The sequence below is a fragment of the Colossoma macropomum genome, unplaced genomic scaffold (genome assembly GCF_904425465.1).
Source record: "Colossoma macropomum unplaced genomic scaffold, Colossoma_macropomum, whole genome shotgun sequence".
Taxonomy (NCBI): domain Eukaryota; kingdom Metazoa; phylum Chordata; class Actinopteri; order Characiformes; family Serrasalmidae; genus Colossoma; species Colossoma macropomum.
In genome coordinates this window covers 60,204,946-60,229,490 of record NW_023494792.1, presented here as the reverse complement: position 1 = coordinate 60,229,490, position 24,545 = coordinate 60,204,946, and the positions used below count along the sequence as shown (strand labels likewise).

The 24,545-nt window shown below is 41.5% G+C and overlaps 1 protein-coding gene across 1 annotated transcript in view; it reads left to right on the top strand.

Moving 5' to 3' along the window:
* Positions 1–24,545, top strand: part of LOC118812613 (lymphoid-restricted membrane protein) — a 68,625-nt gene that overhangs the window by 38,370 nt on the left and 5,710 nt on the right. Inside the window, exons 20-35 of the mRNA XM_036577712.1 lie at positions 1,304–1,415; positions 3,100–3,274; positions 3,744–3,822; positions 8,254–8,300; positions 8,503–8,588; positions 8,715–8,890; positions 9,113–9,194; positions 9,405–9,462; positions 9,576–9,603; positions 11,688–11,828; positions 13,889–14,023; positions 18,270–18,417; positions 18,559–18,602; positions 20,681–20,743; positions 20,835–20,887; positions 22,771–22,866. Of these exons, the coding sequence (XP_036433605.1) occupies positions 1,304–1,415; positions 3,100–3,274; positions 3,744–3,822; positions 8,254–8,300; positions 8,503–8,588; positions 8,715–8,890; positions 9,113–9,194; positions 9,405–9,462; positions 9,576–9,603; positions 11,688–11,828; positions 13,889–14,023; positions 18,270–18,417; positions 18,559–18,602; positions 20,681–20,743; positions 20,835–20,887; positions 22,771–22,866 (1,523 nt within the window). The remainder of the gene's footprint in view (positions 1–1,303; positions 1,416–3,099; positions 3,275–3,743; positions 3,823–8,253; positions 8,301–8,502; positions 8,589–8,714; positions 8,891–9,112; positions 9,195–9,404; positions 9,463–9,575; positions 9,604–11,687; positions 11,829–13,888; positions 14,024–18,269; positions 18,418–18,558; positions 18,603–20,680; positions 20,744–20,834; positions 20,888–22,770; positions 22,867–24,545) is intronic.

Below are 24,545 nucleotides of genomic sequence, written 5' to 3'. Positions count from 1 at the left end.
TTTCAATGTATTTTGGTCCTTTTCTTCATAACAAGCATGAAAAATCGCTAGTAGTCTGCTGATGTCTTGATAGCCACCTAGCTAAATTTCCCGTTCCGCCTTAAATGGTGCACCAGTTACGTTCTGGCACCTCTGGCATCCACCATTTAAGGCGGAACGAGCAAATTCTAACAAGAAGCTGGTGAATTTGTGACTTCAGCTTCATATCACTGAAGAATTAGGGGTGGGCGATAATAAATAATTGCCCCCTCTTTGAAAGCATATTGTTGCCCTAAATGTAACTAAAGCCCAGCAGTGAGGAGCTGAACTTTACCCTCCTCTGCTGTCACTGCAGACTGGCAGGGTCTCCTACAGAGCAGCACTAGTAGCTGTTAATGAAGTGATGTTCTTTTTTTTTATTGAGGGTCCCATTTCAGAGGGAAGATTTCACCCACTATCCCTTATAACTCAGTTCCAAGGGGCAAGGAGACACTTGAAAACAAGGGGTAGGGGTAGAGAAAGGAAAAGGGATTGAGCCAAAGTCTAACCCCTAAAGAGTGGCCTTTCGTTGGACTAATTCAGATGAAATAGACTAGACAGCAGGAGATGGTTGAGAGCCATTTGAAACGTGATTGAAACCTCCCTGACTCAGCCACTCAGCTAAGGAGAGAACGTTTTGGGCTTATTATCTGGGCTTATTTGTGGTAACAGTGATGACAGAACTCATACCAGATGAAGAATGTCGACTGGTATACCGGCATCACCCACTGATGTCTATACAGGGATCTTCGCGGACGTATATACCGCCTTAAATCGCATCCTTTTCCAGCTCCTACAAGAACGCCTTCTGAAAGACAGTCATTCTAAGGCAGAATGATAAAAATTAATCTATTGGTTATTTGTATCGACTACAAGGTGTTCATTATCGATTATAGATGTCTGCCCTCCAATTCTGTACCACCTAATTCTGCATTGTAATGTACTTAGTGGCCTCACTGTAATCGGTCAGTGGGTCCATTTGACATCCAGCTACTACAGTGGTGACTGTTTTAAGAGAGGATGCTCCTTCCTAAACAGTGGCAGGCAGGAGATACCACTCATCTAAGAACCACTAGCGCTCGCATCCCAGAAACCACACGTACAGCCAGGTTGTCATGTGTATGGCAGTAGCAGCGATTTGCCTGGCAAATTCTTTGTGTGCATATTCAGCTTTTGTCAATATTCAAAAGGAGCCAAAGCAGAATGGGTCATCTGTGGAGCGAAACGCGGTCCAGCTCGTCGAAATGGAAGTTCACTTTGTTGACTCTTTCGCTGGCCCCTGCAGGAAGAAGCCAGACTCCCAGAATGCACTGGGCCTGAGGACACCCACGGGCAGGCTGTCTGTTGCGATGCGAACGAGTCTGCTTCTCTTTCTCACTCCCACACTCAATGTGCTGGTAAGATCTCTCTCATGCATTCATTTATTTTAGCTACTGAACGCTTTGCCACGTAGGGGAGAGAGAACTCAGCAGCGCACTGTTTTGATCAACGGTTTGCTTTCAGACTGCTTGCATGAACTCATATGTAGTATTTGCTACATAGTACAAGTCATATTATTTCATAAATCCAGAGATTTAGAGATTATATATAGTATATCGTATAGTCCTGTTGATTTTTCTTGTTTTCGTTATGTATTAACATTATGCATGATGTGTTAATAACATGCATTGCAAAATACTAACTAAATATACACTTAAGTGATTCATGCTTTATTGCCTAGGCAACCATTTGATTCTCAAGTGCTTTGATTTCTTCATGAAGAACACACAGTGTCTGCTTATGTGGCTTTACATGAGTGTTCGCATTAGTACTGGTAATGGTGAAAAATCTGATTTACACAACCGACCCATATATAGTCAATCAGCCATCCAAACGTATTCTTTTCTTAGTTTTATTAGTTTAGCGCTGGAGCTACAAGGCTATCAATGCTCTCAAACACTAAGTCAATAGTCGCCCAAATCTTTTCTGCAAATGCATCCCAAAAACCCATGCTCAGACCACACCCAGCTCTTCATTAATGTTGTACAGACTTGATTTAGGTCATTATCAATTAGGACAGGGTTTCCCAACCACCGGGCCCTGGACTACAAGTGGGTAACCATTGGGGGTCCTCAGGCCAATACTGACAGGGGCCCATTGATGGTACTTTGGCATAAAAATCAGTGATTAAAAAAAATAGACTTGACAATAATAAAGAAATAAAGTTTTCAAATGGTAAAGAATATTTATACAAATCCTGATACAAACTCGGTAATTTTTTGCCTTTTGATATGAAATATACCCCAACTTTTCAGTTTTAGCGACTACTGTAAAAACATTCCACTTAATTTGCTGCTATTCAGCCTGATTTTGTAGTGTAAAACAACTTTATGTTCACTGAAACACATCTCACACATCTGAAACACATCTCACATTGCAAGGTGGGCACCCAAACATGGCTGTTGACAATTTCCCAAAAATAAACTTTTTTAAGTGAAAAAAAATTTGCTTTAAAGCACAGCCTGACTTGCTGTGAGCTGCAGAAATGAACTTAAACTTCACTGTGTAGTTGAACACAGTGTAACATGGTCTGTAGGGTCCATAAGCCAGTGTGAGGTGCATGTGAGCGAGGGGGGAGGCAGATTTTGCAGGGGAGTCAGAATTTGACACAACACTTATTGTCTAAAGTGGCTATGGTGTTTGTTTCATGATGAAGTTTTGTTTATATTTTATAGCGCCCAGTAAGTCATACTGTGTCCTAAACCACATCAACAAGACTGTGCATACCTAATTAAGAACTGTGTGCTGGTTAGGAAGAAGTTTTGGGGAGTTATTTACCAAAATGATTTGGGTGACTATTGACTTCTTGTGTTTTCTAGAAATGTTAGCCTCGTAGCTCTAGCGCTGAACTTAAGAAGCAAAGTTTGGACATCAAACATGTCTTGAGTTGTCCACTACATCTGGGCTAAGTGGAAGATTGTGTACATTTGATTTTTCACCCAGATGTTCGTTTAAATGTCCTCAAGTAGGGCTGTGCTGTATATTGTTTGCTAAACATGAATTTTGGTCAGTGTAATATTGATATTGCTCATTTTGAAGCAGGTGAACCAAATCTGACGCTTGCGGAAGTCCTTCCCACTCCTCTGGCCCAAGACCAGGTGCCCTCAGCCCAGGACCTGAGCCTGCCCACTGACCTCACTCCCCCAAAGGCCTCGGAGATGGTACCTCCCACGAGCGATCAGCCTGGACCAGATGAAGCCGTTTCTTCTCCTGAGAGGTGAGAGCTGCGCCTCATCCTTTGATACAAGATGCTTGACTTTGACTTATCAACACCAGTGACCTGACACCAGTGCAATAAAGCGCTGGACAATTCTGAGACTCTATCAGCGTTTCGGCCTGGTCGCATTTGAAGTGCCTCAGTCACACCCTGAGCCTCTCATTTGCTAGTCAAAGTAGTGTTTTTTTTTTCTCCCCCTTCCTGGCTGCATTTGCTCTCTTTGCTTGGGCTTGTTAAGTGGGTTATCACTGGTGGCTGAAACCTCGCTTTGCATGGCCGCCACGCACCTGTGTGCTGAGGCTGCTGAGGCGGTTACAGCACACTGCCTTTACTGACTCTCAATAGCGCGCAAGCCCAGCTGCATCCTGGCCGAGAAAGCGAGCGAGAGAAGAGTGAGAAAAGTATGCTTCTCCTTTTGTTTTTATTCGTTTATTTCATTTATTGAGGAAGGTGTCTTGTCCTTGTCCAGGTCCCCACAGCAAACAGCCGTCACTGAGAGAGGACCTGAGGGAGAGCAGGACGCCACGGCCAGCATGAGCAACTCGCAGGTCAGTTGGTGGAGCTGGTGTGAAACAAAGAGGGGGAACTTGTTCAACTCTCAGTGACACTTGCTTCCCCCTCTCTCTCACTCTCTCTCTCTTTACTTCCTCTTCTCTTTTTCTTCCCCCTTTTCTTTCCTCTTCTCTTTCTCTCTCTCGCTCTCTGCCTAAAACGTCCTGCTAATAAGTTCTCTGTGAGTGGTTTGAGTGCACACTGATGTCTAATGACTAGCAGTAGCAGGTTTTCCGGGGGAGGGTGGGGGTGTCATTTATGGGTAAGCTGAATGCAGTGAACGTAGAACCACTGTTCTAGACCTAAGAACCAAGCTAAAGCCTTGCGGTTTTTGCTTTTAGTAAGTGCCGGCCCTGTGACCAGGTCTGAATTAGTCATTAAGTTTCTCTCTTTCCCCTCTGTGTTTGTTAGCATTAGCAGTAATTCATTTGGCTCATTAAGATCTCATATCTGGCTTTCCCTCAGTGCCATGCAGACTAGCTAATGCTGAGCTCTGTGTGTGGCGTTATCAGCATTAGGATCTATTTGGGGAACTTGTTCTAATACCACAATAAAGCAGTGTTTGAACAACATGCACTGTAGTTTGGTGGCAGAAATAAGTCTCTATCAGGGTCCGCCAGATTCACAGCTTCTGTTCTCCTGTGTTTTACGTTCTCTTAGGAAGGCAGCTTGCTACCGTTTCCTCTTTATGGTAATGTTGACCAGTCCCACGCCTCGGCTGGGTGGTTTTATTTAAGCGCCTCTTATGTAATGCAGAAGAGATGGCCACTAAGGTCCACAGGCTTCGCTATGATCTCTCTGGAGTGAATGTTTCGACGAGCGAGGAGCCTGCAGCTATTTTTTGCTTTGTTTCCATGGGATGCTCTTGCACAGAGAAGAATTAACTTGTCCATCAACACCCACTCCTTTTTTCTTTTCTCTTGCATTAATGTGAAAGTACAACTCCACTTAATCTTTACTTTTTTTGGGTAGAGAAGGTTTACTGGTCTCCCTTGATGTTCCACATAGATTTATTCGCTTGTTTTTACTGCAATATAACGTCTGGAGGAAAAACTGCTGGATCATTCTGGGCTTGTTGGGAGGTTAAGCACCAGCATGCATGGTGATAAACATGTCCTAACGCTCTTATGCAGCCCTCTAGTCCAGTGGTCAGCAGCCCTTATCCTGGAGGGCTGCTTTGTTGTAGAGTTCCAAGCCAGATGACCCTTTACTCACACAGCACTAATGCGTTGTTGTTGTTGTTGTTGTTGTTATAATATATAGTTGTAGTAATAATGATAATAATAATAATAATAATAATAATAATAATAATAATAATAATTATAATGTAATAATAATATAATTTAAAATTATAATTTTTTCATTCTTTGGTAGAATAATGGGATGCCAAAATTCATTGCTTTCTTAGTCTTCAAGATGGTCTATTTTTTATCACTGGTAGGGCTGGTTGAATAGCATAGTGGATAACAGCATCATCCCATATAGAGGAGATCGGAGTTCAGACTCCCTGTCGAGGCTGGAGCACCACAGTTGCACCAATAAGAGTCCTTGGGCAAGACTCCTAATTGCTACATTTGCCTACCTCTGTAACATGATAAAAATGTAAATGGCTTTGGATAAGAGCCTCAGCCAAGTGCTGTAAATGTAGAACTATGCTCCTAAAACTACATTCACTTACCGTTGTCCAAGGCTCTAGACCAGGGGTCGGCCACCTAACTGTTTGTCCTTTCAGCAAAAATCAAACCACCTTGGGAGCCACAATATTTTATGTCCATTTTACTGAAATAACATTTTACCATCTTGGCTGAGAATGTCTTAATGTGTGCTAGCTAATGTCCTACTGTAGACTAAAAAAATTAACATAAACAAAAACTTAACTGACTTTGCTCTGCTTGAAGCTTTAGCTCAGCTATAGCCGCTTTTCTCGCATCTCCGGCAGGAAACTTTTACACAAAAATGGAATAGTTTCTTGTAAAATGTCTCTCAACGAGAAATTTGTTATGAGGCTGATGTCGTTTCTGATTCTCCAGCTTCTTGATCGAATTTTCCCGTTCCACCTTAAATGGTGCCTGAGGCCAGAATGTAACTGCTGCATCATTTAAGGTGGAACGGGAAAATTCGAACAAGAAGCTGGTGAATGAGAAGCAACTTCAGCTTCTCGACTTTTCAGTGTTTGTCAGTTTCTCATTGCAGATTAAACGTATCAGGAAACCAGCTGGAGTGATTATAAATGCAAATAAGTCCATTTGTCTCCAAATCATCAATGTTCATCTTAAATCTCTCTCTTTGCCGTTTCGTTGCTACCAGCTGGGCAAGAGTCTTGTCTGCGTTATGGTGACCAGCAGTCTGTACGCCAACCTTCAGGGTTAAAGGGTGAAATAGCAGTTCTACATTAACTCCAGAGTTTAAGACCATTTATTGTTAAACTGTTTTGAACGATCAGCAGAGCTTTATTTTACTGTAAAGGAGGATTATTTTTATTTTTACCTACAAATCTAATTCTGCTGTGGAGCCACAACAGGGCAGTAAAAGAGCCATACGTTGCCAACCGCTGGTCTAGACTAACACATCTCATCATGGGGACAATAAAATATAGCATGCAAGATGTTTAAACTGATTTGGGATACTCGTTTTACTTGCGTGTGTTAATGTGACAAAGTCAGTAAAGCATCGTAAACAGTCATGAAATCATGAACATGCCATCCGTCCATGGCCAAACTAAATACAGCAGTGTTGAATCCAGAAACTGTTTTTAATTCCTGTGTAAATAACCTTGATCATCAAATTTCCTCTGGTAGCATAATGCCAGTTTCCATTAGCTCATCAGCTGGAATTTCCAGTATCAAACCAATGATTGTCTATTTATTTTTTAACTATTAAAGCTTTTAAGAGAATTTTAAGTAACATTTTTTTGCCTTAGTGTGTTGGAATTTAAGTCCCTCTGGAATTTGGTTGAATATGATAACACAGACTATTGTCCAGTGTTTACCAGCAGTGTCACATAGCGTCCAAACATTTAACCCTTTCAGACCCAAATTATGTTCTATGGTCTGTTCTCATTCTAACGACAGCCAAAATTGATAATAGTAATATTTGTTTATAATTGCTGTTTTCTAGCTGTTTCTGAAGCCCTGGTGTTCTGAAGAGCAGCAACATTCCAGTATTAAGATATTGTTTCATTAGAGTTATTATAAGAAACCCTGAATACAGTGGACTTTACGTGCAGCGTGTGTGAGTGTATATATGTGTGCATGTGTGCTAAGCATGAATTGTCTGTGTTGCTGTCTGACGTGTTTTGGGAATCTGTAGCTTTTTGTGTGGTGAATTCTGCCCCCACAACTCAAAACTGCCAGGACAAGCACCTCTTTGTCTGTCTGTCTCTCTGTTGGTCTGTCTCTCTATATGTGTATCTGTTTACCTGTCTGCTTATCGATATTGCTGTCTCTGTAAAGAAGCAGGCGGACAAGATACAGTGTGTGTTTCTGTCTGTCTGCTTATATATCTGCTTATCTACATTTGTGTCTGTCTATCTGTCTGTGTCAGTCTTTTTCTGTCTGTCTGCTTATTTATATAGCTATGTCTGGCTCTGTCTGTCTGTCTGTCTGTCTGTCTACTTAACTACATTACTTTCTATCTGTCAGTCGGTCTGTCTGTCGGTCTGTCTGTCTATCTCATTGTCTTAGTCTATCTGCTTATCTATGTAGGTGTCTATCTGTCTGTCCCTCTGTCTTTTCTTTTTCTGTCTGTCTGCTCATCTATTTCAGTGTCTGCCTGTATGTTTGTCTGTTTGCCTGGCTGTCTGCTTAACTACACTGGTGTCTGTCTGTTGGCCTGTCTGTTGGTCTGTCTGTCTCATTGTCTTTGTCTATCTGCTTAATCTATGTAGGTGTCCATCTGTCTCTTTGTCTGCCTGCCTGTCTGTCTGTCGGCTTATCTGTATCGATATCCCTGTCTCTAACTGTCTACCTGCTTCTCTGTGTCTATCTATCTATCTATCTATCTATCTATCTATCTATCTACCTATCTATCTATTGTCTATCTAGCTAATGCTGTCTGTCTGCTTCTCTATGTCCATCGGCGTCCATCTACCTGTCTGTCTCTCTGCTTCTTTTCCTCTTTCTGTCTCTCTATCTATATATCCATCTATCTCTCTTGCTCGCCCACTCACTCTCTCTGCCTGCTTCCTTCTGTCTCTGCCTCGTTCTCTCACTCATTCTCTCTCACCCTTAACCAGCCGCATGGCTCTCTTGCGCGTTATGTAAGAAATGAGCACTTGGAGCCTCCTCGCTCTCTGTGCTCAGCAGAGCATAGCTTCGCTTTTCAGCGCTCATGCCATGGGACAGGTACGGAGCCGCGTGCGCGCGCGTGTGCGTTTGTTGCTTACTGTGTCACCAGGTCATTTATGCTGCGTTACTTCCCTCTCGTAGAAACTGACACAGGAGCAGCCTTGTGACCTGCCTGCAGCCGTAGACAGGTAAGGCGCCCTTCTCTCATTACTAATATTTGAATACTGTGCATCACTGGACATCAGGCATACCCCCATTTTTTTCCTTTCCTGAAACGGAAGGGGTTCTGTTCAGCATGTAGTGACTGGAAGTTTGCATTCCAGGCATTCGTGTAATTTTATGTGCGATTCCCTCGATCTGATAATGGCGAGTCTGTCTCTCTGCACTCAGGAGGTGTCTGCTGCCCGTAGCAGAGGAAGAGGAAGCAATGCCAGAAGCGGGTCAGCAGGTGGCCTCGGCTGAGGAGGTCACAGCAGGTAAGAGGAGAGGATGCACGCTTTTGCTTCGTGCCAGCTCTGTGGCAGGGGAACCTAACCTCTGACGTTTGCCTTGGGTTCTTGTGTTTTCCTCCCTCTTTACTTCTCCACCTCCTCCACTATTAGGTGGTAAGGTCAAGGCGGGCAGTGAGGAGCCAGATACTGCAGCAAATTCTGACTGCACAGCAGCTGCCGGCCAAGCGAAGGAGCACCCACCTTCAGATTCCACCAGGGGCAGCCCTCCTCCTTTAAGCTCCAAAAAGGACTCCCTGACTCTCCGAAGCAGGTTCAAGAGAGACCTGGTGAGCGATTTTTGTGTGATTGTGAGAATTTATGGTGATGGCAAAAATCTAGTTTTTTTTCTGTCATGCGGCTCGGGTTACTTTCGTTTCACTTACAAGTATTTTGTTATTATTGAAAGATCTCCGGTGCGTCCGAGAGAGGCTAAATAAACATTTAACCGCAAGGTCTAATAGAGACCTGTTTGTTTGTTTGTTTGTTTGTTTGTTTATTTATTTTCTCAGGAGATGTCTCGCAGCATGGAGGCCATAGAAGAGCAGAAAGCCCAGGAAGACAGCGAAGCTTCAGTGACCACAGAGAAAGAAGGTAAACAAACCACAGACTAAAAGAAAACGTTCCCCGTTGCTGATGATGTTCATCACAAGAGAAAGCTGCTAGGGATTACCCAGCATTATGCAAATCAGGTCACCATAAGCTTTCATTCACTGTCAGTCACGTTAGCGATCGTGGCCGAAACCTTTCGTTCTTAGTGGTTTGTTTATTTTTTTTTTTGTGTGTGCGCATTCTCACTCTTAGGTGACGTGTCTGTCATTTCTGAAGATGCCAGCGATTCAACCAAAGATGATCACAACAGGTTATCATCATTTGAATGTTGGGTTAAATATCTTTTTCAATTTTTTATTTATAATCATATATATGTGTCTTATAACTTCTCATTCTTCTGTGTTTAAATATCTTCCCATGCAGCCTGTCTCAAAGTGACAAAGAGATCGAGGTGAGTGCGTTAAAGTGTAATTCTTTATTTATGAACCTACATATCACTGTTGTCGGAAGAAAACCTCATATCTCAAAAATGGTAACTTTACAGGAGAAGGAAAAAACCTACTTTACTTTTAACGTAAGTCAATGGAACCAGACTTTTTTCCAAGCCATTTTGGTCCATTTCTTATAGTCCATTCATCATGAAATTTACATACAATGTAAAAGATAACTATAAATTATGTCAAAAGCTGAAAAACACCAAAAATGGAGATACGAGGTTTTCTTCCGACAGCAGCGATATGTGCGTGTAACACATTTACAGTTGTATGCACTCCTGGTCAAATTGCATTTTTGCTTGTTTGTTTGTTTGTTTGTTTTTTGAAGTGAAAAGAAGCAAATGCAACTTCTAAACTGTTTAACAAAAAAAATAATTTCTGTCAATATTCATGCACAGTTACTTTATATGTGATTAGCTTAAATGGATAAAATAGTAATTGTGATATGTGAAAAAGCTTGTACTTAGTAAATCAATACTTAGTAACACCCTCTTAGGCAGATATGGCTTGCAATCGCTTTTGTACCCGGCGAAGAGTCTTTCTGTTCTTGTTTTAGGAATTTTCACCCACTGTTTCTTGCAGAATGCTTGTTTTTGTGACATTGCTGTATGCACAGCATGTTGAAGATCTAACCACAGAATTTAACCCTTGTGTGGTGTTCAGGTCTGTGTGACCCATTTTTAATGTTTACCAAAAGAAAAATTGATGTGATTTATTATTATTTCAACCTCAGATTCTTGGCCTTTAGTCATTTTCTGTGAAGAACATATAAAATAACCCATTTTCAGTGTCTTCACTCTGTTCACCCCCCACACATTTATATTACACATGTGGTGTTGGGTGAACCCGCGGGGAGTAAAAGTGTGGAGGTGCTGTGTCCTTCACTCTGTTCTCCTCCTACATGGCCTGCTGTTAGTGTGTGTGTGTGTGTGTGTGTGTGTGTGAGGGTGGACAACATGGACAGGCTGCTGATTGGCTACAGCTGCTAAAGGAGAACCCTACGCTGGACACTTGTGATATTTTAAACATCTGGTATTTTTACATAAATTATTTTGACTGTATTGATTTAAAATCAATAATGTGGTGGGTCCAGCAGACCACTGAGTAACACACACATCAACACCACACAAGAGGTAAATGATGTTCAAGCTAGCGGATGGTGAGGGCCTTTCCAAAAGCTTCAGCTTGCATTTCTTGAAGTAGTTCATGGTGGATTTTAAAGTCGCTGTTGCAGAAGTCTCTCTTTTTAGCTTCGGTTTCATGACTGACTGTGTTTCCAGAATTTGCTGGTATTTAGTGGAATACCTTTTGTGCTTGGGGCCACATATTTCTGTTGTTTTAGTTGTTTTAGTATATTATATATCTTCTTCAATGTATGCATCTGTATAATACCATACAGCAATACTTTTACTCTCGTTTTGCCCTTTAGTGTACTTTGTACTGCTGTAATAGACGACTTTCCCTCTGGGATTTATCTATCTATCTGTCTATCTGTCTATCTGTCTGTATGCCTGTCTGTCTGTCTGTCTGTCTGTATGCCTTCTGTCTGTCTGTCTGTCTATCTACCTACCTACCTTTAGTTTATTGTGCAGAACTTTTATTGTCTGTATGTCTGTCTGTCTCTACGTATCTGTTTGTTTATCCATCTACTTGGCCATCCACCCAGATAACTATGTCTATGTATCTCTGTCAGTTTTTATGTGTCTATCTGTCCGTCTGTCTATCGATCCGTCTCTCTATTGATCCATCCATCCATAATAAAAGTTTATTGTGCAGTGCTTCTATCTGTCTAACTATCTGCCTATCTGTCTATCTGTCCGTCTATCTATCTATCTATCTGTCTATCTATCTATCTGTCTTTAAACGTAAATCAAATTTAAAGTAGGTTATTTTCTAAAATAGTTTGCTGCAGAGGTTGTTTACTTTAGTTGTGGTTAATAGGGTGTTATTTGGCCAGAGGTTCATACAGCTGCAGGCTATATTACAGGTTTCTTGTCTGCTGATTGTGTTGTCGGCCTTCTTGTCTTGGCTTCTGTACCAGACGGAGTTCCACCGACTGGCTCTGGGCTACAAGTGTGACATGTTCACTCTGGAGAAGAGGCTTCGGCTGGAGGAGCGCTCACGAGACCTGGCTGAGGAGAACGTCCGCAGGGAAGTGTCCAGCTGCCAGGGTCTCCTTCAGGTGTGTGTTCTGTAGTTGGCCAGCAGTGTGTTTTGGAAATGTTCAAATTTCGCGTACATTTTTTATGTAAACTAAGAACTCTATACGCAGAGTTTTCACTAATATAGTGGACTGTGCAGAAGTCAGTCGTCACTCAGAGAAAGTATCTTTGCTAGTTACAAACAGGTTAGAGAGAAAGCCGGTCCTGAGCTCAGAGACTGCTAGAAACAAAGGTCCAATGTTGATACCTAAAAAAAAAAAACAGAATTAAACACAGCGCATTATAATACGTTTCTATAGGTGCTTAAGCAACTCAGTGCTCATTTAAGTGCCGTATAAAGAGACGGTCTTTAGTCTGTGTTTGAAGGCCGCAAGAGACTCTGCTGTTCGGACAGCCAGTAGGAGTTCGTTCCAACACCCGGACTCCAGGGCAGAGAAAAGTCTTGCTGCTTGTCTTCCACGCGTCTTGAAGGATGGCGGGTCGAGCCGAGCTGTACTCGAAGCTCGAAGGGCTCGAGGTACAGTTCGAGTTTTGACCATTGCCATCAGGGAGGGAGGGGCTGGTCCGTTTTTGGCTTTGTAGGCATCAGGGTTTTAAATCTGATGCAGCTACGGGAAGGGAAGGGAGCGCAGCAGTGGAGTGACGTGACTGAACTTAGGAAGATTGAAGACGAGCCGTGCTGCTGCATTCTGGATGAGTTGCAGAGGCTTGATGGCCGCATAGGGAGACCAGCCAAGAGCGAGTTGCAGGAGTCAAGCCTTGAGATGACCAGAGACTCAGAATTTTCAGTATTTAGTGCGTCCACTCTTAACATTTATTACAGCTTTCATTCTTTTCAGGAGACTCACTTTCAGTTTCTACAGGATAGTTTTTCCACACTTCTGAAGTTCAGTCCTGGAAGCTGGTTTTGCATTTTCGACTTCTTACCATCCAAGTAATCCATCCAGTGATGTTGAGGTCTGGACTCAGGTCGTTGTTTTGTGAACACCAGCAGCTTCTTTGTTTGGTTTGCAAATGTTATATCGTCGCCGTCCAAAAAAAAAAAAAGAGTAGTTTTACCGCAGAGGGCAAAAACGTCTTAACTATTGATGTAAGTTAATGTAAAAAGGGTTTTATTTCAAGTCATTGTAGAGTATTTCTATTAGTCCAATCATCATGAAATTTTCACAAGATATAAAGGGCAGCAGCTGAGTTCAAATACTGTAGAAAAATAAAAATCAACAAAAATGGAGATACATGTTTTTCTTTGGACAGCGACAATATTTTGCCTCAGTAATGTCTTCTTGACAGCAACCCAGGAAGAGCTTTAAATGGTGTTTATCTGTCGGGGGAGTTTTGGTGGTCTAGCAGGTCTTGTATGGTTGTCAGGAGCCCCATTTTCTCCATCTTTCAACCATTTTTTGAACTCGAATTTCGGAAGCTCCTGTTTTTCACTTTGACTTTCTCCTTCCTTGTGCAAGTGGGTTATCTTGTATCTAATCTCCTCAGAAGTATTTCCTGAAAAATGAATAACTTCTACTTAATGATCTCTGACTTTTGCACAGTGCTGTGTGTAGTTATGCCAAATCATTCCTGTTTTTGCATTGGAAAATGCACCTTTTATGCATCTTCATTGGCAGAAAAGTAGAAAAGTGCTGTAAATCGCCTAATTTGCCCAAATTTGCAAGATTTTCAAGATAATTATACAGTGTTGGCCTTAAAGTTAACTGCAGTGTAATACGCTACATATACTGAACTACATGGACTACATTAATTGTATTGATTTGCATTTGTAGTTTGCATCAGGATAGTACAAAACATTTGGCTTTGACTTTGTTCGGAGGCTTTCCCTGCTTTCTCCACTGAAGTTAAAGGGTACTCATTAATACCACATCACCTGATCTAACCACCAGGATGGGGAAATCCCTTCATAGCTGCATGAAAATGACTTCCTCAAAGGTCTACAGCAGTTAATGGTTAATCTGGTTTAGGCACCTGCTCCAGTGAGGGGTTAGAAAGCTGTGGTCGAGGGTGCTGATCATGTGCTACAGTGATTATAAATAGATCATGGAGGGTTTTGCTTGCTGTGTTGTGCACCCAGGCTCTGATCCCCTTGTGTGAGGACGATAACCAGTCTATGGAGATCATCCAGCGGCTGCAGAAGAACCTGGACATCCTCATCCAGTCCATGACCAGAGTTTCCAGCCGCTCTGAAATGCTGGGCGCCATCCACCAGGTCTGTATGCTTACCTGGTGCTCCAGTGTAGTGGGTCCAATAAGAAACGACCATACTTGTGGTCTACAGATCAGATTCCCGTATTTTAATTAGAGGTGCATGACACTGGTGGCCTGTTTTCCAAAAAGGTGTCCTATACTGTGCTTGTGCATGCACTGACGTGTGGTCACTTGGTCACTTCTATCAAATGGATAGAATAATGGACCACCACCCCATACACCAATTAGAGTCCTTGGGCAAGACTCCTAATATTTTGCACATACCAGTATGTAATTTGCGCTAAATAAGAGCACCTGCTAATTATGTTTACAATAATTAAGCATTTGCCAGATAATGATGGGAGCTGCTCTCAGCCAATCACAACCATCTCTAAACACTATTTCTACTGTCAAGTGAAGGAAAAGCTGACAAACCTCCTCAGAACAAACTTGCAGTGAGAACGGCAACGACAGTAAATTAGTCAGAATTACACGGCTAAGAAATAGTGAATATATAATATTGCAGAAGAATGTTATGAGATCTAGTGTTAGCTTTAGCGTTAGCTTATCTGAACGTGTAGCTTTCGTCTCTAAAACATCCTCATTAGTCATTAAAAAAATGCCTCTAATGTCCGGTGGCTAAGTGATTTCCCTGGTTTGATTTAATGTAAGCATAGTTTCCAGATGTTGACCATTTGCAAAGTAATGATGAAAGTGCCTCTTAGCCAATCACAACCATCTCTAAACACTACTTCCTCTGTCGACTGACGGAACTCCTCAGAACAAACTTGCAGTGAGAACGGCGGCGGCAGTAAATTAGTCAGAGTTACAGGGCTGAGAAATGGTGAATAGGTGTTACAGAGGAACATGGAATTCATACTGACCTTCTGGAGGGTGGAGCTGCTTCTTCATTTTTTTTTTATTCCTGAAGCTAAAGGTTTGGATTAAACTCTGTGGAAGACCAAACTTACAGCTCAATGTCTTTAACAGGCTTTGAGATAAATTAAACGTAATGTATTTTGCTGTAGTTGCTAAAACTCATTGTAATATCATGTATAATGATGTATAACATTGCCGTAGAATGTTCAGTTTTCTTAGACCTAGTCTTAGCTTTAGCGTAAGCTCATCTGAAGGGGTAGCTTCCGTCACTAAAACATCCTCATTAGTCAGTAAAAATGCCTCTAATGTCCAGTGGCTCAACGATGTCCCTGGTTTGATTAACGTAAACAGTTTCCAGATGTTGACCATTTGCAAAATAATGATGGAAGCGCCTCTCAGCCAATCATAACCATCCCTCTAAATTGGCCTACATTCGTATTTTGTCCGTTCTTGAACGTGTCTAAAGTGAACATCATATTTTTTTTTTCTTTTGAATAATAAATTATTCTCAGATGTTCTCCTCTGTGAGCTTCTAGGTTGTCTTTTGTTCTTCCAAACTTTGTAGCCCGTTGGCACAAATTCTATGTAGGGTCTGGCTGCAGACGTGCACTCTCAGCCTGACATGCACCGCCAGCCCATTGATGACGTCAGTGCTGCTCTGCCACGACAGTGTTTTTGTTGGTTTTATGAGCAAAAACATTGAACCACGAACTACTGGGTAACAAGAGATACACTGAATGTATATTAACGTTGTCATACTGATAATAAGGTAGTTAAATATGGAAACTTCCAAAATGAAACCTACCACGGCGATAAAAGATGAATGCCGGGTTTATTCGCCTAAAAAACAAAAAGGCTACTGAAACTCATGAAAGCCAAGCTGAAGTCGATCAGAGCCGGTTATCAAAAACTGTAATATTGATTAAAATAGAGCTCATTAAGGATTCTAGGAGGTTGTGACAACGTACAGTCAACGTAGTACTGATTTACTTCTGCTGTCTCGTCAACGTCGTCACAACCTCCTAGAAAGCTGTCGGACAACGTTGTCATAACATTCTGAGGAATTACATCTCAACATTGTGTTTTCAGGGCCGTCAGGAATAAAACCTGATGGTTTTGCTTCCTAACGGGAATTGGCTTAATGGTTGCCGTTAGAGGCCATTAGAAAACAATCAAGTGTATGTGGAATCAGTCAAAACACCTGATTAAACGATCAGAATCCTTTACACTGTGATATCAACCCATCAGGAAAACACAGAATACCACTAGCGAATACTGAAAACCACCAGGAATCAACAGACACTTTTAATGGGTTCTATGGGTTTTTCAACAGGGAGGTGTATTAAATGTAATCCTCTAACCGTGTTATGGATGAAAAACGGATTAAGTGATGTTGCTAAGCAGCAGCAGCCAAAAGTTACCGTGCCGTATTGCTGCTCCTGCCATTGTGGCAGAGAGTGCATGTGCACGTGATGTCACCGGGGCTGAGAGTGCATCTGGCTGAGAGTGCATGTCTGCTGCCGGACTCTCTTGGGGGCTGCCAGGTAGACAGATTTGAGAATATGAGGGGCGTAGCAACAGTAAGGGAGGCGGGACTTGTCAGAATTTTGCAAACGGTCTGATTTAGCTGTTGTAGCTGTGCAATATCAATCCGTGATCCATCTTTAGAGATTTAAGCTTATTAGATTTATAGAGTAAACTTGTTTTAAATGCAAAAGCAAGACAAACTGTTATTTGTAGGGTCCTAAACTGTTTATGTCCGATACTGATTTCTTTACAGCCAAAATGCAGTTGGCTACTTTTTTTAAATCCAAAACTCAGATTTTGTGCTACATTAACACACACATACATTTCTAGTACTTTTTATTGGCCAACTTTGCAATATAAATAATATAATTTGCTCTTTAATGGGCCAAACTGGCATTTAATTTTTTTCAAGTTGCCTATTTACTTTTAAGCTATCTATTTAAATAACAAAGTGCTAAATTGAAGCAGGCAGAGGCAGCTGGCTGTTTTGCATAATGGCATGTTATGTAAAATTAGGCTATTTTGGTTCACATGTAGCAGCAGCATTCAAATACAGCGCCAGCGCTCTGACCTGCCTCATCTTATTTACATTATAAATTGAAACAGAAAAACTAAATTAAACTTAATTTGGTGGATTTGCTGCTTCATATTTTGAGCAAACATTTGCAGATTCCGATCTTGTCTGATTCCGATCGTGCATCCTTAAGCATCCCAAAAGCATGCACTACGTTGTGTGAATGGATCAGTAGAATGAATGGATCAGTAGAAATGCTCTGAATGCACTTGCTTAACATGCATGTTTTTTCTTTGGACAGCGACTATATATTATTATAAAAATAATGTGTGTATAAAAAAATTAAATGTGTGTATATATATATATATATATGTGCATATCTATATATGTATAGGTATATATAATCTCGCTGTTGTCGGATTAAAACCTCGCATCTCCAAAAACTTTACAGTAGAAGGAGAAAACATATTTTACTTTAATGTAAGTCAATGGAACCAGACATCTTTCTGAATAATTTTGGGCCATTTCTTTTGGTCCATTCACCATGAAATGTACACACAGTTTAAAGGACAACAGGTACTTTCAAATTATGTCAAAAACTGACAAACGACAAAAATGGAGATACGAGGTTTACATACATACAAACAAACAAATAAATAAATAAATATTTTATTTTTTTTTTTATTTTATTTTTGGCCGAAAATGAAAGAAGTAATAAGCTACTTAGTTTCTGCAGTAGCTATGCTCCTGCTGGTTGTTTATAAGCTGTCTATAATTGCTTCAAATGTGTATTTATGAAGAGTGCAGTCCTTCTAAAAGTACTGATACCTGTGATGTACTCAGAAATGTGTATTTTGAAATAGGGCTGTACGATTTATCGTATTTTTATCGCTATTGTGTGTCCTCAATGAACACACTGTCATGCTGTGATAATAGAACGCATCAAATTGCTGTGACTGTGACGTCTCCCATGAGTGAGTTAACCACGCTGCTATAGTGCCAGTCTCAAAGCAAACGCAGGCGTACAGCTCGGTAACTACAGTATTCGCAACTACTACAAATGCGAAAAACCGGATGAATGCTCTCATTTGCATAGTTGTGTGAAGCAGAAATTTCCAGCACACCTAAATCACCATAAGAAGCTTTGTAAGGAATTTAATATATATAAATAATGTCCTGATAAATGCTATCTGATAATGTCAGAATCGTGCTGTTCCTCAGCAACAATGTTCCTGTGTTCCACACGTGGATTACTCATGCAGCCTGTGTGTGTGTGTGTGTGTGTGTGTGTGTGTGTGTGTGTGTGTGTGTGTGTGTGTGTGTGTTACTCATTCTGGGCGCTGTGTAGGAGAGTCGCATGGGGAAAGCGGTGGAGGTGATGATTCAGCACGTGGAGAACTTGAGGAGGACGTACACTAAAGAGCACGCTGAGCTGATGGAGCTCCGAGAGACCCTCATGCAGAACGAGAGGTCTTTCGGCTCCCACACAGAGAGGGGTAACGCGCACACTGTTGTGATTACACAAGTGCTCAGTTGTCAGTGAACCTACATAACGTTTGCTTTTCACTGCAGAGTATCAGCACTAATGCTTTGCGTCCTCTCGAGTCTGAATGCATCTCAATTCGTTTTGCCTGCAGATGATTTCAGGAATAAAAAGCAGCAAAGCTCCCAGTACTACAAGGTGAGTGTGTGTGAAGGGAATCTGACAGCACAGCCTCTAAGTTCTGAACAGCAGACGAGCAGCTCTAGCACGGTTTGTCTTTGATGCAGTATTTTTTGTAAGCGATTGTAATTTTTATTAAGAAAAAAAGAAACAAACACTGGATATTAAGTGAGTCTCAGATCAAGTGTTATTAATCCATGTTCCGGTGGTTGTGCTAGTTAAGTGGCGGTCTCTCATGAACAGTCATGAATATCTGTTGACGGTGGGTGTGGGATCTGTTGAGTGGGTGATGTGGCAAAAATCCAACATCACAACACTTGTACATTTTCACAGTAGACAATACACCAATCAGACATAACATTCTGACCACCTCCTTGTTTCTACGCTCATTGTCCATTTTATCAGCTCCACTTACTATATAGGTGCACTTTGCAGTTCTACAGTTACAGACTGTAGTCCATCTGTTTCTCTGATACTTTGTTAGCCCCCTTTTACCCTGTTCTTCAGTGCTCAGGACCCCCATGGACCCTCACAGAGCAGGTACTATTTGGGTGGTGGATCATTCTCAGCACTGCAGTAACACTGACATGGTGGTGGTGCGTTAGTGTGTGTTGCGCTGGTGTGAGTGGATCAGACACAGCAGTGCTGCTTGAGTTTTAAAACACTGTGTCCACTCACTGTCCACTCTATTAGACACTCCTACCTTGTCAGTCCACCTTGTAGATGTGAAGTCAGAGATGATAGCTCATCTGCTGCTGCACAGTTTGTGTTGGTCATCCTCTAGTCCTTCATCAGTGGTCACAGGACGCTGCCCACAGGACACTGTTGGCTGGATATTTTTGGTTGGTGGACTATTCTCAGTCCAGCAGTGACACTGAGGTGTTTAAAAACTCCAGCAGCACTGCTCCGTCTGATCCACTCAGACCAGCACAACACACACTAACACCACCACCACCACGTCAGTGTTACTGCAGTGCTGAGAATGATCCACCACCCAAATAGTACCTGCTCTGTGAGGGTCCATGGGGGTCCTGAGCACTGAAGAACAGGGTAAAAGGGGGCTAACAAAGTATCAGAGAAACAGATGGACTACAGTCTGTAACTGTAGAACTGCAAAGTGCACCTATATAGTAAGTGGAGCTGATAAAATGGACAATGAGCGTAGAAACAAGGAGGTGGTCATAATGTTATGCCTGATCGGTGTATTTATCATGATGTTTAGCTTTTTCTGAGGTTTGCAACCATGTTGCCTGAAATGCACCTGTGTTTCTTTATTTAAAAAAAAAAAACTTTTAAGATCACATTTGACCGACAGCCGATTTGGTCAGACTCTGAAGATGAGGCTACACTAAATTCCCAAACTGTCATCACCACTGAGCAGCTTTTCAGTCGGCAGCTGTGACAGAAGAACAGCTAAACAACCTGGAATCAGCCAGAAATGAACCCAACACCATTCGCCAAACTAAATGGGCTGTAAGATGCTTTACAGACTGGCTGGAACAAAACAACATTAATACTGATCTGGCAAAAATTGACAAAACTGAGCTAAACTTGATATTGTGGCTGTTTTATGTCTCAGTCTGACTCTGACGTAGCAACAAGCTGCTCGTTAAGGAACTATAATTTGGCTGAAGGAACTGCGAACATTAAAACATTAAACGCCGCGTTCACGGCCCAGTTTATTAATTTATTGCTTTATTTATTTAACTGTTGTATAAAAGCAATAGAACACTCGAGGAGTGTGTTATCACATTGTTATTTTGCGATAACACACTCCCTCTTGTCTTCTATTGCTTAAGTATTACATTAACTAACTTTTGTAGTTTATTGCTATTTAATTAGAGGAAAGGTAACATTGTACACTGTCAGACACTTTTAATTAATTTATTGCTTGTCATCATCAAACAACTTTATCAAGCATCACATTTTATGTCCATACCTTGCAGCCCTATCGTGATGTAGTAAATAAAAATAATACATTGTCTTGTCACTCACCCGTAACAACTGTAGATCAGGAGTCCATGTGCACATAGTGGCTCTCTGCAGAAGAATCCTATGGTATCATCAGCTTTGTTTTCTTTATGTTGTATCTATAGCCGAATACCCGTCGGGTCAGCATAGCTGCCATCCCCCGTGGAGGACCGATGCAATTTGATTTGGTGAGAAAGAAAGTCTGCTTTTTAAACAGTTCCAGACAGATATTTACTGACGATGGGACAAGTGACCTTGTTGATTTTTTTTAATTCGCAGACCAAAGATGGAATGGAGACGGAGGCAGAGAGGTTGTCTCGTAGATCACCTTGGTGAGTATGAGGAAAAAGGGCTCTGCCACACCTGTATGTGGTCAGCATGGCATTGAAGCTTCCACAGAGACGTCCACTCACAAACAAAACTCAAGCCTGTTTTCAAAGGTTCTAGATGTCTGCTTGGACCTTGCATGCTTTGAGTTTCAGGATGTGAAAAGTCTGCCACGTTTGTTCAATCAAACAAGTGGGCGGAGTGAAACTGCTCAGACCTGGAGGACAAGCAAAGGAGCACAAGACAAGAGCTGGGGTCAAATGTCTTAAAGGACTAGTATGGTGAAAAATCAAATTTAGACAGTTTTCCACTTACCGTAGATGCAGTCGATCAACCAAGACGTGTTAGGCGTCTAAATTTGGTGTCTTCAGTTTAGAACTGGAGCTACAAGGCTAATGTTGCTAACTAACACTAGAGCTCAATAGTCACCCAAATAGCCTAAATTATGTCTTTAAAAATCCAGCACCAAAACTACACCAATCCACATCCTGGTCTTCGTTAAGGTGGTGCAGACTTATCAATGTGGTTTAGGACACAGTATGACTGAGAAAGGACAGAACGGCAGGTAGCCGCTTTAGACAACAGCGTCTGTATTCACAAACTACCTCTGGGGTCGGAGAGCTGCTCTAGAATCAGTATTTGCAACAGTAGCCACGTTTACATGCAGCCTGATAATCCATTAATAATCCGACTAATAGCTCAATCGGACTAGAATACGTCCATGTGTACACTTCAGTTGGAATAGACAAGTCCAGTTGAGGCCATTTGGAATACAATTTATATCTGATTGATCGAGGTGGGAAATCCTGTAAATAATCCGTTAAACAGAAGAATAATATCCGTGTAAACGCCTGTATCTGATTACATTCCCTATCAGAAAGTTTAAGTCCGTTCTGATCATGTTCGTCGCGTCATAGTGAAAGTTTATACCGTTCAACATGGCGGAGCAGAAACTGGTCCGCAGAGGAGACGAAGTTTATGCTCTGATTTTTAAAAGACGGCGGTGGGACGGACGTCCAGCTTATGTGTCTCAGAACACGACGTCTTCCTCTCGGCCTTCTTTAATAAGGACATGTGAAGGACGTTTTCCTGAGTCTGACATCATTTTAAAGCAGTTAAAAACACAAGCGCTGCTCACTGCTGCTCATCTCACTCTGACTGGACTCGCGTGATGCTGGTTGTCATGGTAACGTCTACACTAAGTGGTTCTCTACGCATGCGCGTCATTTCCAATCTGATTACTTGTAGTGAGAATGTGAACAGAGATTCTCCATCAGATTGTTGAGTAGGGTGAGAATATAAACACCTCAGTCTGAATCTACAATCAGAATGTGTTTAATCAGATTGGCAAAAATCTTTGCATGTAAACACAGACAGTGACTAAAGGAATCTGATCCACGATCAGTCCTGCTTTGTTAATACCAGCACTGGTGTTTTCTGAAACAGCTGCCTGTAGCAGTGAAGTACTGTTCATTTTTATAGTTCACAGTAAGTCGTACTGTGTCCTAAACCACAGCGAAAAGACCTTTAATGAAGACCTGGATGCAGTTTGAGAGGTTTTAGTGGTGTATTTTTACAGAAGCTATTTGGGTGACTATTGAGTTCTAGTGTTTGTTAGCAACATTAGCCTGGCAGCTCCAGTCCTAAAGTAAAGAAGCGAAATTTGAACATGCCTTGACGAGTGGAAAACTGGGTAAATTTGATTATTTTGCTGAACTATTCCTTCAAACATCAGATGCCTTTTATGTTTTTATATTATGACAACTGGTGGAAGCTGATCTCAGGTCGGGCACCTGACACTAAAAGCACTGGACACGTGGGCCGGGCTCTCACGGCATGTACCATATCATAGCACTTTGAGACAAGGTGTATGTGTGACGCTTCACAGGAACGTGGTGGGGAAGAGTGCTCAGCGGCCCCCACTGAAGCGCTTCATTAGCTCTGGAGGTTGGGCTGAGACAGATGGGCCTGCTCTTATTAATAGGTAAGGACCTCCGCTCCGACCGTGACCGCCGCTGCCGCCTGCTGCTCACATTGTGCAATAGTTTCACCGTTTTATCTGTGAAAAGCCATTACAGGAATACTTTATCCAGACTGCTGATGTAGCTGTCGATGATTGATTGAATCTGAGAGGTATAATTAGCTTATTTAATTTTTTAATGGCGCTGACTGGACTACGGCCCGATCAATATCTTCTGAAGTTGTGCGGATTTATCGGTATGTGAGAGTATTGATCGTGTTAGCAGATATTATCGCTTAAGGATTCGTAGCTATTTACATGGTGAAACTTTAAATTTTAGTTGCATGAAACTTACCTGAAACTAAATTGCACTTGAGTTGCATAATGTAGAATCCTGCAACTCACTTGAAACTCAGCTGCAACAGTTGCAGGTGTCTCAAGTTCATGGAACAAGCTTCATAAAACAATCAAAATGCTGATAACGTGTCTTGTGATCATATCGAATGACACCATTTCAAAGGACTGCTTACAAAAAACGGCATCAGCTTAGTGGATAAGAAATTGATGGATATCTTCTGAAGTTGTGTGGATTTATCAGTAACGGAGAGATCATTCTGATAAAGCTCTTATATTTAGGAGCTTGTTTTGTGTTTCAGTGAATGGACACCTCTGATGTGAGGAAAGCCTGAGCATTTAAAGGGGGATTCCGCTGATTTTCTGCATAATTCAGCCTTTGAGGTGTAAAACGTTTTTCACAGTGGTTGGGAGTGAAAAACTGTGTTCTAGAGAACTTGCCACCTTAGATTTTTACAGTGGTGGTGATAGGAACCCGGGGTCACAATGTCTACAACTCAAAAAATAATACATTTTCTTTATTATCCCAAACCAACAGTTTACCTACATGAGGTTGCTGAGTTTTATATGTAACATTGATCATGGAAATATAGTGAACATCTGAAAAAAAAAAAAGTTTTATTTGGAGGCTCTTTTGCCTCACAATGTCCTGCATGTAGCCCTCCACAGAGAACGGATTTTAATCATTTAGACCAAAACCTTCTGTGAGGGAGATTTTAGAGGCCTTAAAGTCTTCAGACATTTCCTATCCCACCACCGTGAACAATTCTGACTCAGTAATTTCCTCTAGAATGGAGCATTTCACACCAAACCACTCTGAATGACCTTGTTTACATCTCAACTATTGAATTATACAGAAATTTTGAAAAGGTGGTGGAATTCCCCTTTAACCGTTTCATGCTTCTATGCCTGCTTTTATAGAGAATGTTAAGCTGAACTAGTAAACCATACAAAGTACCATGTAAAATGCCTCAGGCTTAACATTTCAATTCAAATTAAATTCAGCTTTATAGTCGTAATACATATACAGACGTACAGTATAATAAAAAGGTTTGAGCTACTTTTCTGGTGCATAAATATTGAGACAAGGACATGAGTGCATGTGTACTAGTAGGATGATATGTATACCTAAAACAATAAACAAAAGCAATAAATAGACAATTGCTGAATAAACTAGAGACACAGAAGTGTACTGGTGCATAGAAGTGTGTATAAGTATGTGCAAAGTATGTGAGGCAATTTTAATGTTCAGTAAACAGTGGTATGAATGTTAGTGTTCAGTCCAAGTATATATAAAGTCAGACAGCAGCTCAGAATAGCATTAAAGTGCAGTGTGCAAGTAGTTCAAG